Source organism: Mus pahari, chromosome 5, assembly GCF_900095145.1.
Source record: "Mus pahari chromosome 5, PAHARI_EIJ_v1.1, whole genome shotgun sequence".
NCBI lineage: Eukaryota > Metazoa > Chordata > Mammalia > Rodentia > Muridae > Mus > Mus pahari.
This window is the reverse complement of record NC_034594.1, coordinates 15247564-15265252: the sequence shown is the minus strand read 5'-3', so window position 1 is coordinate 15265252 and position 17689 is coordinate 15247564. Positions and strand designations below refer to the sequence as shown.

At 47.3% G+C, this 17689-nt stretch overlaps 1 protein-coding gene and 1 pseudogene across 1 annotated transcript; one reads left to right on the top strand and one right to left on the bottom strand.

The window, feature by feature from the left end:
* Window positions 1-7942: 7942 nt before the first annotated feature.
* LOC110322148 (cryptic protein) lies at window positions 7943-17029 on the bottom strand. The gene is made up of 6 exons (XM_021198684.1): window positions 16716-17029; window positions 16413-16462; window positions 16152-16310; window positions 15445-15559; window positions 15249-15358; window positions 7943-8244 (listed from the first exon to the last, which is right to left on the bottom strand). The coding sequence occupies exons 1-6, from the start codon at window positions 16775-16777 to the stop codon at window positions 8132-8134; spliced, it is 609 nt and encodes a 202-aa protein (XP_021054343.1). The 5' UTR covers window positions 16778-17029; the 3' UTR covers window positions 7943-8131.
* Window positions 14113-14676, top strand: LOC110322150 (annotated as a pseudogene).
* Window positions 17030-17689: the final 660 nt, after the last annotated feature.

Here is a 17689-nt window from a genome sequence, read left to right as displayed (position 1 = left end):
TTTCTGACTTTTTTTTCTGGCCCATCAACACCACTCCAGAGCAACACTCTGCAGAAGTGGTTTCCAGCTGCTCAGTCCCAGAAGGCCACATCCTCCCTAGGTAGGGACTGTGGGCAAGCTGTCCAGGAAGCTGGTCCACAAACATAGGAGCCATGTCACTGCCTGTAGGCAGGTGAATCCCACTGTCTCTGTCCCTTAGGCCCACCCCTAGCCCTTAAGGCCACTTGTTCTTTCAGGAGAATGAGCCACCTTATCGGGCCAAGCCCTCACCATGCAGCTGCAGCACCCTGGGCTCCTGGAGCAAGCCCCAGCTTTGGCATAAGGGCATCTTGCAAGCCCAAGGTCATAGTAAAACTTCTAGAGAGTTTGACAGTGAACTGTGAGGGCCGCTGAAGTCTGATATCTCAGGAGCAGTCCTCAAAGCTCTTCTGCAAGGGTCAGCAGTCATCCAAACATTACACTTCCATACTCTAAGCCCACCACTCGCCTGATAAGCCCACATTGCTTGAGGACTTGCTTCAGCCAGCATTGGCTAAGGCTCGGCAGACCTGGGAGTGGCTGGCTTAGCACTGAGCTGCCCTGCAAATCTAACTGAGTAGCTGCTTGTATCAACAAATGCTAATTATGTTCCCCCCAAAACTGCTTTCAGGAGAAAGTCCGCACATAGCTTCTGGGAACCTGCCCCCCCCCCCAGTTGGTTCTGGTTGGTAAATAAAGACGACAGCAGTTAATAGATGGGGAGAATAGACAGAGGTGGGATTTTAGGATTCCCAGGTTTGAACCTGGAGGAGGAGAAGGAGGTAGACCATACTTTAGGAGAGTGTGGCAGAGGAGGGAAGACACAGAGGCCATCATGAGATAGGGAAGCAGGAATAGCACCCTGGGCTCTGGGCCAAGAAAGCCTGGTCCACAGGGCTGCACAAATGGGTCCAGGGCGGCCAAGATGGAACATAGAAGTTAGTAAGTAATAAGAATTATTGGCGGGCGGTAGATTCTAACAGCACGGAGGCTAGGAAGTTGCCCAGCTATTGTGCTGCTTAAGGCAAACTAAAATATAAAGGCTGTGTGTGTGTGTGTGTGTGTGTGTGTGTGTGTGTGTGTGTGTGTCTGTGTCTGTGTCTGTGTCTTTCATTCAGGGACATAAACCATTGAGTCAGGTAGTAACCCACACCAGGATTTGCTTCCTTAACAATTAATTCAACATTATTGTGTCACCACACCCTATTCAGCCTGTATGGGAGTTTCCTAAGGGCTCCACACCACAGTCTCCACTCTTCAATGTGAACGGTATGTAAGGAAGACACTGGGCTCTTGGCAAACCCATAGTGCCATAAAATAAATCCAGGTGCTTTGGGCAATCCTTTCCAACCTTTTTGAAAATCCCTGGCCCACCCACTCTCATGTGCAGTTCAAATCCCTCTACTGCTGATGTAAAGATTCCCAGTGTGCAACCTGTCCCTTTCTCCCTGTCTGCAGATTCCCCTTCCACCTCCCTTTTCTTCCTGTGCCTAGAATGAGTTCTGACTCTATTACTAAGTTTCCACAGATGTGACAAAATACCCAAGGAAATCCATGCAAAAAGAGGCAAGGTTATCTTGGCTCTTTTTCAAAAACTTCAACACTGGTTGAAAAAATTTCAGCACTTGATACTTTGTTTTGCCATGAACATAGTGCCAAGGAATGCCATCTAGCACCAAGGAATGCCATATAATGACACCATGCAACAGACCTCAGAAAAGAGGTTTATTGTTGCAGTGGTATGCAAAAGGCCCCCTTTGAGCAGAGAAGAAGAAGAAGAAGAAGAAGAAGAAGAAGAAGAAGAAGAAGAAGAAGAAGAAGAAGAAGAAGAAGAAGAAGAAGAAGAAGAAGAAGAAGAAGAAGAAGGAGGAGGAGGAGGAGGAGGAGGAGGAGGAGGAGAGGAAGAAGAAGAGGAGGAGGGGGGAGGGGAAAGTGGAGGGGGGAGGGGGAAAAAGAAAGACAGTAGGTTGTAATGGCACCAGGCTTTATAAGGGGTATAGAGCATGCACATAGGGAAAATACATGACTGTGGTGACAGTAGACACATGTCACATTGACTGCTAGTGATGACAGGGCTGCTGGCACTAAGTCACTCAAGCTAGGCATTAAGCAGCCATTATGCTGAGGTCAAAGTCTAAAGCAGGGGATAAAATAATAGGTTTGACTATGCAGGAGAGGGGATGGCAGACTGGCTACAACTTTGGAGGAATGTTGACTCACCTCCTCTATCTCTTCTATCTATCTCCAGGGGTTGAGTAATTGTTTGAGTAAATGTTTTCTCTGGGTTTAAATCATATTCAGTGGGTGTTGAGAAATAGTAGAGCTTACCAATAATACTCATTTCCCACCTGGGATCCCATGAATTTGTGATATAGAGATGAAAGGCCCCAATTTTTCAATAAGGAAAAAACTCAAAGTGAAGATACACGTGTAGTACCTGTGGGATGGTTTGTATATGCTTGGCCCAGGGAGTGGCACTATTTGAAAGTGTGGCCTTGTTGGAGTGGGTGTGGCCTTGTTGGAGTAGGTGTGTCACAGTGGGCATGGGCTTTAAGACCCTCATCCTAGCTGCCTGAAAGCCAGTATTCTGCTATCAGTCTTCAGATGAAGATGTAAAACTCTCAGCTCCTCCTGCACCATGCCTGCCTGGATGCTGCCATGTTCTCACCTTGATGATAATGGATTGAACCTCTGAACCTGTAAGCCAGCCCCAATTAAATGTTGTCCTTTTTAGACTTGCATTGGTCATGGTGTCTGTTCACAGCAGTAAAACCCTAACTAAGACAACCTGGTATTGTCAAGACCATTATAGGCAACCTCCATATATGTCTGGCCATTCTTTACGGTAGCCTTCTGTCTGGTTATAGAGGAAGCAGACACAAAGGCCATGTGTTGAAGGAGGAGGGACAGATACAGAGGTGACAGGAACTGTAATCAGCTCCTGACAACCAAAATCAAACAATGCAAATACCTTAGTGTCTAACATAAGGGACCCACTCATGATCTTCTAGGCTCAAATATGCTTGAGCAGCTTCATTTCTCTGACTGTCACCTGCAACACACACTGTTTTATAGGCTCAAGCCTCCACTCCACACCTGCTGCCATCTTTGGTGGTCACCCCCATGAGTCTACCATGTCCAACATATCGGTGCTCCACTGCAACTGAGGCTGCAACCAACAGCCTCTTGGACTCTCTGAAGCAAGGCCAGCCATGAGGCATGATTTCATGCTTCAGGATCTCTCAATCACCCCTTTGATCATAGGATTTCCATGCAATTTAGAAAATATCTTCACCAAAGGCCTCTCACCTCTCATAGTACCAATTTTCCACGTCCCCTTCAATTCTGTGACTTACATGTCACTAAAACCAGTAAAGATCATCTCATTAAGCTCTAAGAACTCAATAGCTTTTCCATACCAAATGCTTCCCCAAATTAATACAATTGGGCATAGCAAATTAAAACCCCACTCCTGGTACCAACTTCTATAGAAGTTACTTTTCTGTATATAAGTTACAACACCATGGCCAAAAGCAACTTCTGGAAGAGAAATTTTATTTTAGCTCATGGTTCCAGTAGGAGAGTGAGTTCATAATGCGAGGGAAGAGTAGCAGCCACCAGGTAGTCCGCACAAGAAGGTGAGAGATTATTTCTTCACTTTGTTCAAACACAAAGAAAGCAAACAGGAAGTATGGCAAGGCTTTAAGATGTCAGTGCTAACTTCCTCCAAAGGCTGTACCTCCCCCCATAACCTCCACAAATGGTGGCGCCACCTGGGGACTAAGTGTTCAAATACGTAAGCCACATTAAGAGACATTTCTCTCAGTGTTCTGGGTTATGCTGGATGATCAAAGAAAGAGGGTCACTCAAGGATGAATTAAGGCTTTGCTAGCAGCAGGGAGATTCAGCCTCTGTGGACTGAATGTCAAACAACCACCCAAAAGCATATTTACTGATTGTTACACAAAAGTTGTTTTTTAGGTAAAACAAGTTTCTCAAACCAAAGCCCCTGATCTAATATATGTCTCCTGAAGGAAGACATCATGCCCATGCAACTTAGTCCTTACTGTGCACTGTCTGCAACACTCAATAATGCAAGACATTCCAGATGTGCCAGGACCGCCTATGACCAAAGTCATGCAAAGGCTGTAAATCTCCTTCAGAAAGACAACCCTACAGATACCAGAAAACAATCACTGTTTTCTACAATGACTTCTTCAAGGTCAAAGGACTTCTAGAAAATAACTATTTCATTCTAATGTTTATCCTAGATACAATGATATGTATCTACTAGAATTGCACCACATTCTTCTCCAAGACCACTATAGGTGCAAGTGATAAGATATAGGTCATGTGATATGCAAAAATACATGTAGTCCAACTTCAAAAAACCCTATACTCTCTTTCAGTATTAATGCTGTTTAAAGGTAGTCTCTTAATTATAACCACTGATAAAATTCAAAAGCAAACTATTTACTGTGTACTATCAAGACGTGGTGGCACAGAATACACCCTACCATCCCTAAAGTGAGGAACACTAAGTAAGAAAATACAGGACCAATCCAGGTGTGGTGGCACATGCCTTTAATCCCAGCACTTGGGAGGCAGAGGCAGGCAGATTTCTGAGTTCGAAGCCAGCCTGGTCTACAGAGTGAGTTCCAGGACAGCCAGGGCTATACAGAGAGAAACCCTGTCTCAAAAAACCAAAAAGAAAAAAGAAAAAAAAAAGAAAGAAAGAAAATACAGGACCAAAGCAAAACTAAATTCCAGCACGGAAAATCCAAAACCCTATACCTCCAGGGCCAGTGCCTCTAATTCCAAAGGGCTTTAGATGGCTTGGCTCATCCAGCTTTCAATTCTACAACATGCATCTTACTTGGGCTGGTGGCTCTACCCTCTCTAGGAAGTTCTCCTTGGCAGATATCTCACAGCTCTGTATCTCAAATATCTTGGGGTCTCCACCTCAACTGAGACTTCACCTTCAGAGATTCATTCACAAAAAGCCTCTCGGGCCCTCCTTGCCTCCCAGGGCTGCCTTCTTACATCAGCTCCAACACAGTCAACACATTGCCTGGTCTCAGTGGTTCTCTGAAAACAAGGAGGAAGAATTCATGACCTCCTCGCTCTTGCATCTTTTACAGTCCCAGCGCCAGTATCCTACAGATGACATGATCGAGTCGGCTGCCAGCCTAGGATAGAGTCACATTAGCAGCAACTTCGGTATACAGTTGCTTTCTAGGAACAGAACCCTAGCTTCTCTTTCACAGAGGGTCACCTGGGTACGGTCTTGCCCTCCAGGTACTTTCTTATTGTTCTCAAGTAGAGTAAGCCTTTCCATTATGATGTTAACAGTTACAGCATCTCTTCAGCACATGCCTTGACTGTAATGTGAGGCTACCTAGAGCTCTTTTTGTTTCCAAACTGTACAGTTTTTGTATTTCTGTCTGTTACCCTTGTTCTTGTTGTAGATCTGAATCAAAGTGATCAGTAATAACCACTCCAAAGTTTTGCTCTCTTAAAATTTTCTCCATCTGGGGGCTGGAGAGATGGCTCAGAGGTTAAGAGCACTGACTGCTCTTCAAGAGGTCCTGAATCCAATCCCCAGCAACCACATGGTGGCTTACAACCATCTGTAATGGGATCCAATGCCTTCTTCTGGTGTGTCTGAAGACAGCTATGGTGTACTCGTATAAATAAAATAAATAATTTTTAAATATTTTCTTCATCAAAAAAAAATATAGCACTTTGCTTTTTAAATTCAAAGATAATTTTATGTTTTTGTTTTTACTCTGTGAGACATTCACACAATGTATTTTATCATATTCCTTCCCTTTTCCCAGCTCTTCCTAGCTCTCTCTCTCTCTCTCTCTCTCTCTCTCTCTCTCTCTCTGTATGTGTGTGTGTGTGTGTGTGTCTGTCTGTCTGTCTGTCTCTAACAAAACCACAAACCGTGAAGTCTAGCTTGTGTTGGCCAGCTATTCGTGGGTGTGAGGCTTGCCCTGGAATGTGGTTGACATACCTGGTATCAGTGAAGAAAACTGACTGCCATCTCCCAGCAGCTACAAATTGCTAATAGCTCCTTGGCCAGGGGTGGGAGTTTCATACCCACTCCTCCTCCTCTTCCTCCTCCTCCCCTTTCCCCACCTCCTCCTCCTCTACACCGGGATTTTGTGCGACTGTCAATCTTTCTGCCATCTCTTCTACATGGATCTCTGAGCTTTGAGGCAGGGGTGTGATGTAGGCATCCCAGTCAAGACTGAGCATTCCAAAGTCTTTTATTCTCTGTTTATTGCCTAGTTGTGGGACTCTGTGTTCATTAGCATCAACTACTAGAAGAAGCTGTTCTGGTGGGGTTGAACAATGCACAGGTCTATGAGTACAGCAATAGGACACTATGAGTTGTTTCGTTATAGTTTTATTGCTATGATCATTTAGCAGAATGATCATAGGTTTTCCCTTAGGACTTATGGCCTGTCTAGTCTCAGCAGCTTGGCCTTTTTGAAAATGTCCGATATGGGTTTCATCTCATGGAGTGGTTCTTAAACTCAATTTAAGACAAGAGGTTGGTTCCTTCTGTGACATGTTTGCCACAATTGCACCAGAGGGTTTTATAGCTTGCTGGGCAGGTCATTATTGTTGTTTACAGGGTTCATAGCTGGGTCAAATCAATGATTACTTCCTCAAGTAGCATATACAACACCTTGCAACACGGTTCACATTAGCCACTAAGGGTAAAACTTCCAATTGAGTGTCAGCTACGTGTCTCCATATTCTGGGGCAGAAGAACGTGGTGTCTTCACAATAGGGCCTTAGAGACTTGTTGTGGATGGTAATCAATAGCATTGGCAATAGCATATAGTGTGTAGGCCTTGCCACCTTACTTTAGGCTCTGGGTCAACCATGCTACCAACCCTGCCCAGGTTCCCTTGGATCCATAAATGAAAGACACACACACACACACACACACACACACACACACACTAATTTTTGATATGATTTAGCTCAATGGCTGGGCTCTTCTAAGCCATCCTTGGTCATTGTGCCCTTCTTCTCACTCCCAGATCATCACCCTATATCTGCCCTCATGCTACCCCAGGTCCAGTCGAGGAAGCAGCCAATGGTCACTCCACCAGAGATCTCACATGGCTGATGTCTCTTTCTCCCTCTGAGGCATGGTGAATAACTGTCCCCACCCCCCACCTCCATCTGCTAGCCTGCCTGCGGGGAAATCTGGAAGTCCCACTCATTCCACCCAGCTCATTGGCTGTTAGCATCTTAATTGATCGATCAAGAACCAAATGGGGAACAGGACCTTCAGATTCCCAATCAACACATCAGCCACCCTCTAAAATAGCTGTAATATTTGGGAATGTTTGTGGGATCCCACTGACCAACAACTCAAAAGATGTAACCTGTTCCTGATTGTTCCCTCTATAATATGTTAACTCCATTGAAACTCCTCATTTTGCATATGCATGTATTTTAGGAAGATGCTATGAATCACCTCAAGCGGCCTGATTACTAATGAGAAGGAAGCAGCTGCCAGAAAGCTTGCCCCCAGCCCCCTCCCGTCTTCCTTTCAATCTCCACACAGCACGTTGGGTTTTTCGGAACCCAGAACAGTGTTCAGGACTCACATGACCTCTCCCACGGGCTCAGAGGTCAGTGGAGAGACTGACAGTGAGCAGCAAGTGACAGGGCACTTCAGCCGTGAGGCAGGCATTCAAGTGAGAGTCTGAGCTGCTCAGACTGACCCGCTGTTACCTGGGAGGGGCCAGTTGTTTAGGGACCTCATTCAAGCCTATTCAGTGCTTACTCTGAACCCTCCAGAAAGGGACTCTGAGTTGAACAGGCTGGGCTCTTTGCATTCAGGTTTGCCTCCATTGGAGACCTTGAAGAGAGGCTCAGCCAAGCAAGGAGGGCTCACCGTTAAGCATCTTTATTGCACAGCATGAGAATCCAGAATATTCCGGCGATTCTGTTATTTACAGGACACAACACCGGGTCAGATGCCCACCACCCAGCTTTCCTGCTGGCACACTGTGGTGTCATGTGTATTCAAGGGTGACACCTCAGGAGGAGATGATAGATGATATCATGGTACTTAGGAGCCTCAGCCCTTACCAGCCACACCCTGCAGGAGGAGGCAGAGCACCAGCAGGAGGAGGCTCAGGATGCTGCACGCTCTTGATCCTCTGGCACCTGAAGAAAGGAAGCTTTTCAGGTCTGGAAAAGAACACAGAGAATATATAAAGTATATGGCTACAGGATTGGCCACAGGAACAAAGAGATGTCTGTATCCATTCTCTCTAAAGCTCTCTTCTTCCTGGTGCCCCCTGCCCCCCCACCCGTGTGTGTGTGTGTGTGTGTGTGTGTGTGTGTCTGTGTGTCTGTGTGTCTGTGTGTGTGTCTGTGTGTGTGTGTGGACTCCACCCCCACAGTTACCTGGCAACAGCCAGGTGGGCGTGGCCCACTATAAGAAGGACTGCTTGCTCCCTCCTCCCTCCCTCCCCCCACCTCTTTTGGTTTTTGAGACAGGGTTTCTCTGTGTAGCCTTGGCTGTCCTGGAAATCTCTCTTACTCTCTTAATCTCCCTCTCCCCATTCCCTTCCCCTCTCTCTCTCCACATGGTCATGGGCAGCCTCTACTTCTCTATTCTCTCCTTCTCTCTGCCTTTCTCTGCCTCTACTACTCTCTTAACTCCCCATCCACATTCCCCAAATAAACTCTATCCTATGCTATACCATCATGTGGCTGGTCCCTCGGTGGAGGGGAAGAGATGCCTTGGCATGGACCCGCTGAGACATCCCCTTCCCCCACACCTCACCACACCCCCATAAAACATATTCTTATTTCTCTTTATCTTTTTATAATCACAAGTGTGTGTGCGCGCGCACGCGTGTGTGTGTGTGTGTGTGTGTGTGTGTGTGTATGTATACACATATATTCTATTATGTATATGTGTGTGTATAATTTTCTTTAAGATCACAGTAGGCATCCCTTGGCTAGCCTGGGTCTCATTACTTAGTACTAGCCTGGAGATTCATATTCAAACCAGGCTGGCTTCTGGCTCATAGAGGACTTCCTGCCTCTGCCTCCTGAATGCTGGGACCAAAGGTGCTCACCACCATGTCTGGCCAGGCAGAGCTCTTGCTTAGTATGTGTTCAAAGCAAGCAAAGGAAACGTTATTTTCCTCTGCAACCAGAGACCCCTAAATTTTCACTGAGCATTGAGAGCTGAAGGGAAATAAATACCTAGATTGCTTTTCCAAGCGAACAGCCCTTCAGCCTAAAGCCTTTATTTAGCTCCTGGGCAGAAAGGGGAAGCCTGAGAGCATTGTACCAGATTCAGTCAGAACAAATAGAACTGATTTGCAGCCACCCGCTACATAGATGGCTCAACTCTCTGTGCAGATTAGTCCTTTGTGTCTTTGTCTATATGCAGGTATGAGTTCATGGGTGTGTACGAGGTATCTGCACGCTTGTAGGGGTCAGAGGTCAACCTTGGTTGTCACTCTTCAAGCACCTTTAGGATATTTTTTTTTAAAGACAATGTCTCTCACTCAGACTTAGGGCTCACAGATTAAGGTAAAGTGGCCGACCAGAGATTGCTTCACAAAAAATGAAATAAAATAAACCTTTAAAAAACCATAACCCACACAAAGGAGCATCAAGTGTTGATGTTGGGTGTGGGGTACACATCTTTAATCCCGGTTCTTGGGATGCAGGGTTTTAGCCTAGCCAGCGATATACAGTGATATCCTGTACGCCTCAAAAAAAAGAGGAAGAGACGTGGAGGAGGGGGGAGGAGGAGGGAGAAGAGCAATTGATGCTGATCCAGGACAGAGATCCTGGCCACACACAGGTAAAACGCACGTGGTGTCAGCAGAGGACAGGGTCTATCACACAGGGTTACCTTTCAGGCCCCTTGGGCAGTTGGTTCTTACACACAAACTACAAATATATAGTTTCAACAGGCTTTGTAAAATAAGCAACCCGGGGACTCAAACTAGACCTGTGACCACTGGGGTGTGCTTCCCAAGTGATTCCTTGAGATTAGAAAGAAAAAAATTAGAATATCCACTGTGGATTTAGATTAAAAACTTAAAAAAAAAAAAAAAAAACACACAATCTGCTGGGCGTGGTGGTGCACGCCTTTAATCCCAGCACTTGGGAGGCAGAGGCAGGCGGATTTCTGAGTTCAAGGCCAGCCGGGTCTACAGAGTGAGTTCCAGGATAGCCAGGGCTATACAGAGAAACCCTGTCTCGAAAAAAACCAAAAAACCAAACAAAACAAATAAAAAACAATCTACCTGATGCCCTCTTCTGGAGTGTCTGAAGACAGCTACAGTGTACTTACATATAATAATTAAATTAATCTTTAAAAGAAAAAAACAATCTACATTTCTTATTCTGTGAACCCCCACTATTCTTTGTTACACTAGGGAAGAAAAACTCCTGTTACTAGTGGATGACTAGTTGCTGGTACCTGAGACCTTATTCTGTACTTATACTTTTGCCGCATCTGTGAGAGGGAAAGAACTTGCTGCCTACCAGCGTGCCTCTGTCACTGCACAGAGTACAAGAGCAGATTCTCTTCTCTGTGATAAGGGAAACACCACATCTCAGTGCGAGGTCCCGACTCAGAGCTTCTGAGATCTCCAATCTGCAGCTTCTGCTGGCAGCACCACTGAGTGAGGTGGCCCACTTCTGCCTGTACACCCCAAGAGCCTGTGCCCACCAAGAGGACACCCCCACAAAGCATGCCTGAGGTGGTTGACAACAAATATGGGTACACACCACAAGCTCAGAGCTGCTTGGAAGCAGGTACCCCTAGGGCCAGGGGCTGGGTCTGCCCACAGTTATTTATTCATTTATTTATTGGTTAGTTTGGTTTTTATTGTTGCCAGCTGTGCAGTTTAAAAGGAAAACTGAGGGCTAGGAGGTGGCTCAGTGGTCAACAGTGCTTGAGGCTCTAGCAGAGGAACAGAGTTTCTGTTCCCAGCCTACCTGTCTGGTGGCTGACAACTGCCTGTAGCTCCCTCTTCTGGCCTTCTTGGGCATCTGCATACATATGCCATGCACACACAGACACACATGTACACATAAATAAAAATAAATATAAAGGGAGAACTGAAATTGTAGTGGCTTGGCCTGGATCCATCTCATGTTCAGATTAACACACCAGCATTTCTTGTAGCCACCATGTTTGTTGCTAGAGGCTAAACCCAGGGTTTAGACCATTCTAGCTACTATGCCACACACCCTACTACACAACAGTCAATTGACTTCTTTTCCCCTTGAATTTCTGAAGATAGGACTCAGGGCCTGGCATGTGCTAACCAAAGACTCTGGTGTTGAGTCCGACCCCAGCCCTTCATACACTCTTGAGGGTCGCTCTAAGAGGGAGAGCTTCGGCTGGGTCTAACCTGAGCTAGGTGGGAGGTTTTCATTCTTTCAGATGGAAGACCCAGTCAGAGCAAGGAGGCGGGCGCCTAGCCTGAGGGCTGCTGGAGGAAGATGTAACCTCCTAGGATGATGTCTATTTGTGTTCTTTCTCACCCATAGATTGAATCAAAGTATTATAATTATCTCAAAGGTGATTTTTCACATTGACATCTTATGAAGGGATCTCAAACATTTTCTTATGTTTCTGTACTGGCTGGTTTTGTGTGTCAACTTAACACAAGCTGGAGTTATCACAGAGAAAGGAGCCTTCCTTGAGGAAATGCCTCCATGAGATCCAGCTGTAAGGCATTTTCTCAATTAGTGATCAAGGTAGGAGGGCCCATTGTGGGTGGTGCCATCCCTGGGATGGCAGTCCTGGGTTCTATAAGAAAGCAAGCTGAGCAAGCCAGGAGAAGCAAGCCAGTAAGCAACATTCCTCTCAGCTCCTGCCTCCAGGTTCTACCCTATGTGAGTTCCAGTTCTGACTTCTTTTTTTTTTTTTTAAAGATATTTTCTTCATTTACATTTCAAATGCTATCCTGAAAGTCCCCTATACCCTCCCCCCACGCTGCTCCCCAACACACCCACTCCCGCTTCCTGGCCTTGGCATTCCCCTGTACTGGGGCATATAATCTTTGCAAGGCCAGGGCCTTTCCTTCCATTGATGGCCAACTAGGCCATCCTGCTACATATGCAACTAGAGACACAAGCTCTGGGGGGGTACTGGTTAGTTCATATTGTTGTTCCTCCTATAGGGTTGCAGACCCCTTCAGTTCCTTGGGCACTTTCTCTAGCTCCTCCATTGGGGGCCCTGTGTTCCATCCAATAGATGACTGTGAGCATCCACTTCTGTATTTGCCAGGCACTAGCATAGTCTCACAAGAGACAGCTATATCAGGGTCATCAAGATTTTGCTGACAGGACCCTGATATAGCAGTCCTGACTTCTTTTGGTGATAAACAGCAGTGTGGACGTGTAAGCTAAATAAACCCTATCACAAATAAAGACGTTCATTCATATTGAGAATTAGTCTTACAGGAAAGGCACATGGGTGACACAGTGGTCTGTTGGCTACCAGTGGGAGTTTCCATCCCTGAGTTTCATTTTCCCCAAACAGAGAGGTGATGGACTCATAAACTGTGGTGGAATCCAATGAAGTAAGTGGGCAAAACACACTGGTTAAGAATACAGTAGGGGGCAGGTGAGATAGCTCAGCGGGTAAGAGCACCCAACTGCTCTTCCAAAGGTGCAGAGTTCAAATCCCAGCAACCACATGGTGGCTCACAACCATCCTTAACAAGATCTGACGCCCTCTTCTGGAGAGTCCAAAGACAGCTACAGTGTACTTACATATAATAAATAAATAAATCTTAAAAAAAAAAAAAGAATACAGTAGGCACAACTACACAGGCAACCTTCCTTAGTTCCCAAGCATCAGCTAAAGAGCTCCAAAAGGGTATTCCCCATTCCCTGTTGCTGACATCCACCACTGAGATGGGACCTGCAGCGCCATCAGAGGAACAAAGGCACCGGGTTGTTACTGCATTTTCTGGGCCTGGCCAGCTATCCCGGTGGAGGATCTCGATATTTTGTCCAGCTCAGATGGACGGAAGCATATTTTCAGAAGCCCATGCCACCAACCTTGGCAGATATACAGGAGTCTCAGTCCTGGACGTTTCCAAGGACGTGAAATAGTGATTGGCTATCCTGACGCTCAGATACTGCTCTGCAGACCTTGTGTGGGAGATTGCTAACGACCGCAGAGAGCCGTTTCCGCATTCTCAGGGATGAAACTCTGGTAAGAATTGAGATCATATGCAAAGCCACTAGATCTAGCCTGTAAATTTACCCTGATCCCCAAATTTGGTGTCCTCCAACCTCTGGGACTCAGGACTAGCAGCTGACAAATCAAGAGCCATAAACCCAACAAAAGGAGATCGCTTGGGAGAGAGAGGGCTTTGTATGCTCGGTGACACGCAGAGGGAAGGCCATAGGAATGTTAAAGGGTGGGCCTGGAGACGATCCTGATGCTCCACAGGAAGAGGAGGAGGATTCAGGAAGGAAGCAGCCATTGCACATCCCCCTCCACTAATGGCCTGACCCAGTGCTGTGTCCTAAGAGTGGGGCCAGGCAGAGCAGCTAAGCATCTTCCCTGCTCTGGCATGGCCCTTCCTAGACTGCCCGAGGAAGGAGGAAGGATGAAGATGTCACTGCCAGATCTATGGGAGGAGCTCAGGGCTGCCTGTGAAAGAGCGGGAACGGGGCTCTGGTTTCATTTCATGGCTGTGTTCCTTCCACATAGTGCACAGCTAAACCACCCTGGAGTGACAGAGGCAAAGACAACACGGGGTTGAAAGGTGAACCTTCACTGACTGCCTACCACTGGGAGTCCACACTAGCTTCTATTAAGATGAAGAAGGAGCCGGGCATGGTGGCGCATGCCTTTAATCCCAGCACTTGGGAGGCAGAGGCAGGNGNATTTCTGAGTTNGAGGCCAGCCTGGTCTACANAGTNAGTTCCAGAACAGCCACGGCTATACAGAGAAACCCTGTCTCGAAAAACCAAAAAAAAAAAAAAAAAAAAAAAAAGGATGAAGAAGGCTCCCTGGCATCAGGGGCCGAGGTAGCCAACGGCTTGTGGAGCAACATGCCTAAGTTTTATTGTAACTACTGTGATACACATCTTACCCACGATTCTCCCTCTGCGAGGAAGACACACTGCAGTGGTCGGAAACACAAAGAGAATGTGAAAGGACTATTACCAGAAATGGATGGAGGAGCAGGCTCAGAGCCTGATCGACAAGACAACGGCTGCATTTCCACAAGGAAAGATCCCTCCAGCTCCATTCTCTGCTCCTCCGACTGCAGGGGCCATGATCCCACCTCCCCCCAGTCTCCCGGGTCGTCCTTGTCCTGGCATGATGCCTGCATCCCACATGGGAGGCCCTCCCATGATGCCAGTGATGGGCCCACCTCCTCCCGGAAAGATGCCCGTGGGACCAGCTCCTGGCATGAGACCGCCCATGAGAGGCCACATGCCCATGATACCAGGGCCTCCCGTGATGAGTCCTCCCACCCGCCCTATGATGGTGCCCACACGGCCTGGCATGACCTGACCAGACAGATAAGAGCAGAAGCGCTCTTGATCGTTTTGTATTTCTTGTTCTGTTTCACCAGGAGATCTTGGTGCTGAGCCTGAGTGTTTACTAGATGCATGAAAAGGAAACTTCCCTTCCTAACAGAGTATTTTTGGAGGGAGAAGAAATACAAAAAAAGTGCGGTTTTCACTTATATTGTGAAATGTGAGAATAAAAGCTCTTTTAGTTTAAAAAAAAAAAAAAAAAAAAGATGAGGAAGGCTGGACGTCAGGTCGGAATGTGGCAACCCCTCCCTTCCTTGTTAGCGCTGTACCTGTGTACCCAGTGTTCGGAGATCGCTAGTGATCTGCTCAGCTAGCTTGGCTCCCAGGTTAACTCTGTTCCGCATCTTGTAGCTTCTGGACATCCCACCTCCCACCCCCAATTCCCACCCCCAAGTTACTGTACATCCAGCAATCCCCGCAGGAAAATTTAAATAATGTCGTACATTCACCGCGGATTCACAACAATTGGAACTTCGTTGACCTATTCATGGATCTAATCTAATTTGCTCATCTCTATGTCTCCTGGAACAAGCAGATGTTCTATGTCTCCTAGCACAAGCAAATGTGCACCAGTCACTAATATGAAGACACAAGTGTATAGTGTGTGAGGTAAAAGTCAGGGGGCGGGAAGGTGCTCTTACCACAGTGGCTGAACGTTTGGTGTGGGAGGCAGTACAGGGCTGAGAAGATGCATCTGCATAGGCGGCAGCTGTGCAGGGTCCAAGCTCCATGCCCTAGGGCGCCACAGTCTCTGCAGAGACCAGAACAGGTCCGCGGTTTGTCAGTTTACCCCTCTCCCAAGCCAGTCCCCGCCCAGCCCACTTTTGCTCCACCCACCTGCGCCTCTCGTCGTGCTCGCAATAGCGACCAGTGAAGTGCGCAGGGCACACGCAGAAACTGCCCAGAACACAGGTGCCGCCATTGTGGCAACAGCGGGATCCAGGGGCTGCACCTGCAAGGATGACCTGGGTCAGCAGCTGTGTTAGCCTCTGGAGCTTGGCACGTCCCCTCCCACAGAGGGCAGGGCTTCACAGCCTGGGAGGGGACCGTCCCTGCTGAGTGTGTTTGCTAGGTAAACCCTACTCTTTAGTTGATGAAGGCTGAGAAACAAGTTAGCAGGAATGTGGGCGGGGTCCTGGCAGGGACAACCCTTGACACCCTCCAAGTTGTTTCTCTCCCTCTCTCTTCCACCGTTAAAAGTCAGCATGTGACTTTGTGGGCAGTGATTAACCACAGGCCTCCCAGGCAGGACCACCCATGGGTGTGATGTCGCTAACCCCGCCTGGAGCCATTGGAAGCGCTGGATTGCCTGAATGCTAGGCAGCCTGTTATCTTAGTGACAGAGCTGGGTTTGCCGACCTAAAACTTGAAACGAGAATAAACGCATCACTAAAATTTCCTTTTTATGTTTTTTTTTTTTAAACTTGAAGGTGAAAAAAAAAAATTCTCTTGTCTGTGTCTCCTTTCTACCCCTATTTTCCCTTGTTTTTCCAGTCCCGATTGTCTGGATCCACTGCCCAGGTTGACGCAGAGCAAAGACTTACTCTCTCCCAAAGTGCTGGAGTCAGGAAGGGAATCCCATAGGCGCGCCCCCTCCTGGGTGTCATTCTTTCTACTGGAATTACTCAGAGTTCTGTCCAGTGTCATCCCGGGCATCACTGGAGACGGGATATTGCTGACTTCTCTGGCTTCGCTTTGATAGCCTTTAAAGAACGACAAAGTAAGAGACTAATAGTGATGGACAGACAGATTTTACGATTTATAACGGAAACTCTGGGGACTGAGGGACAGGGGAGTTAACTTACCGTTTCCCAGACTGATGAGCTGCAACGCCACAGTCATCAAAAACAGAGGCCTAGAATATTTAAGAAATCGTTGAAGTTTCAAGTCTGCAATCAGTCTAAGCACTGTTCACACGTCAATCATAATGTAAAATATATAGCACATTTATAACTTAATAAAAATCACAAGCATCCGCAATCATTGTAGCACTCGTAGATTTTAAAAGGTGCCATCACAGTTTAGAAAGGTCGTGAGATGGAAGACACCCGGAGAAGTTCAACCCTTCTAGCCTGGCTTCACAATACCTGGCTGGCTTCTGCCCTTACCTGGCTTGATGCGTTTTCAAACCGATATCCTGGGTTGGCTGGGTTGGTGCGTTCGTTCTCATCTGTGCTTGGGGATCAATGACCACAGAAGTTGAAACTCAAATGTCCTTGCCCCGGAGGTGGCCTTTACTCCCGGTCTTGGAATCGCTATAGTAGGTTACAGAATGCACAATCTTGCAAGGTGAGGATGTCTCTGCCCTCTGTCTGGACCAGGGACAGCAGGGCTAAAGGAAGATCCTTGAGTCCAGGTGCTGAAGCCCTCTCAGATCAGTGCTGGAGCATCAGGCTGGAAGTGCTGACCCTATACAGTCCTGGATGCAGAGGGGAGGGGAAAGGCTGCCAGCCTCCCTCCCGGGTGCTATTTACAGTATTGGTGACAGCAGGGTGGCCAGTGCCTGAAGTAAACCATTAGGGACTAAGACCACAGACCTCCTCAATCTCACTAGAAAACAAACAAGAAATTGAAAAGGTTGAAATCTCAACACGAACCAAAGAGCTTTGGCAAGCGATAGAAGTGGAGATTGCCTATTGTATAGTTCTTGGACTGGGAGATAAAAAGGGCTCAGCTGGAGAGGGGGTCTGGTGGGTGGCACTTGGTGGCTGAGAAGTGCTTCCACATGTCCTGAACGCTGAACAGAAAGGCAAAGGGGAGACCTGCAGGCTCTGCATCCTGGGGCGCTTGTCAGCTCCCACACATGGAGCCTCTGCCCTCTGCTGTGCACAGCAGCCTCTGGGGAGACATGTGCTTCTCTGATGCCACAGGTGAGGGAGCTGAACCTTGAGAGGTTAAGCCCTCTGGCAAGTAGATCATTGAGAAAGATTATGCAGACCGCGGAGCCCGCAGCCCACCCGTGTGTGCACAGTCCGTTTTGTCTGAGTTGAGATGCAGCAGACTGAATCACTGGAGAGGCCACCTGGGGCTTCTGATCCTCAGCTTCTCTCTGCTGACAGGGGACCTGAGCCCCATCTTTATC

Excerpts from the sequence above, each read along its gene's own strand:
- LOC110322148 (XM_021198684.1), bottom strand. The coding sequence starts at position 16,777 with ATGAGAACGAACGCACCAACCCAGCCAACCCAGGATATCGGTTTGAAA. Across the intron at positions 16,311-16,412 it reads GCTCATCAGTCTGGGAAACG|GCTATCAAAGCGAAGCCAGA; the intron begins GTAAGTTAACTC and ends CGTTCTTTAAAG. Across the intron at positions 15,560-16,151 it reads CTCCAGCACTTTGGGAGAGA|GTGCAGCCCCTGGATCCCGC; the intron begins GTAAGTCTTTGC and ends TCATCCTTGCAG.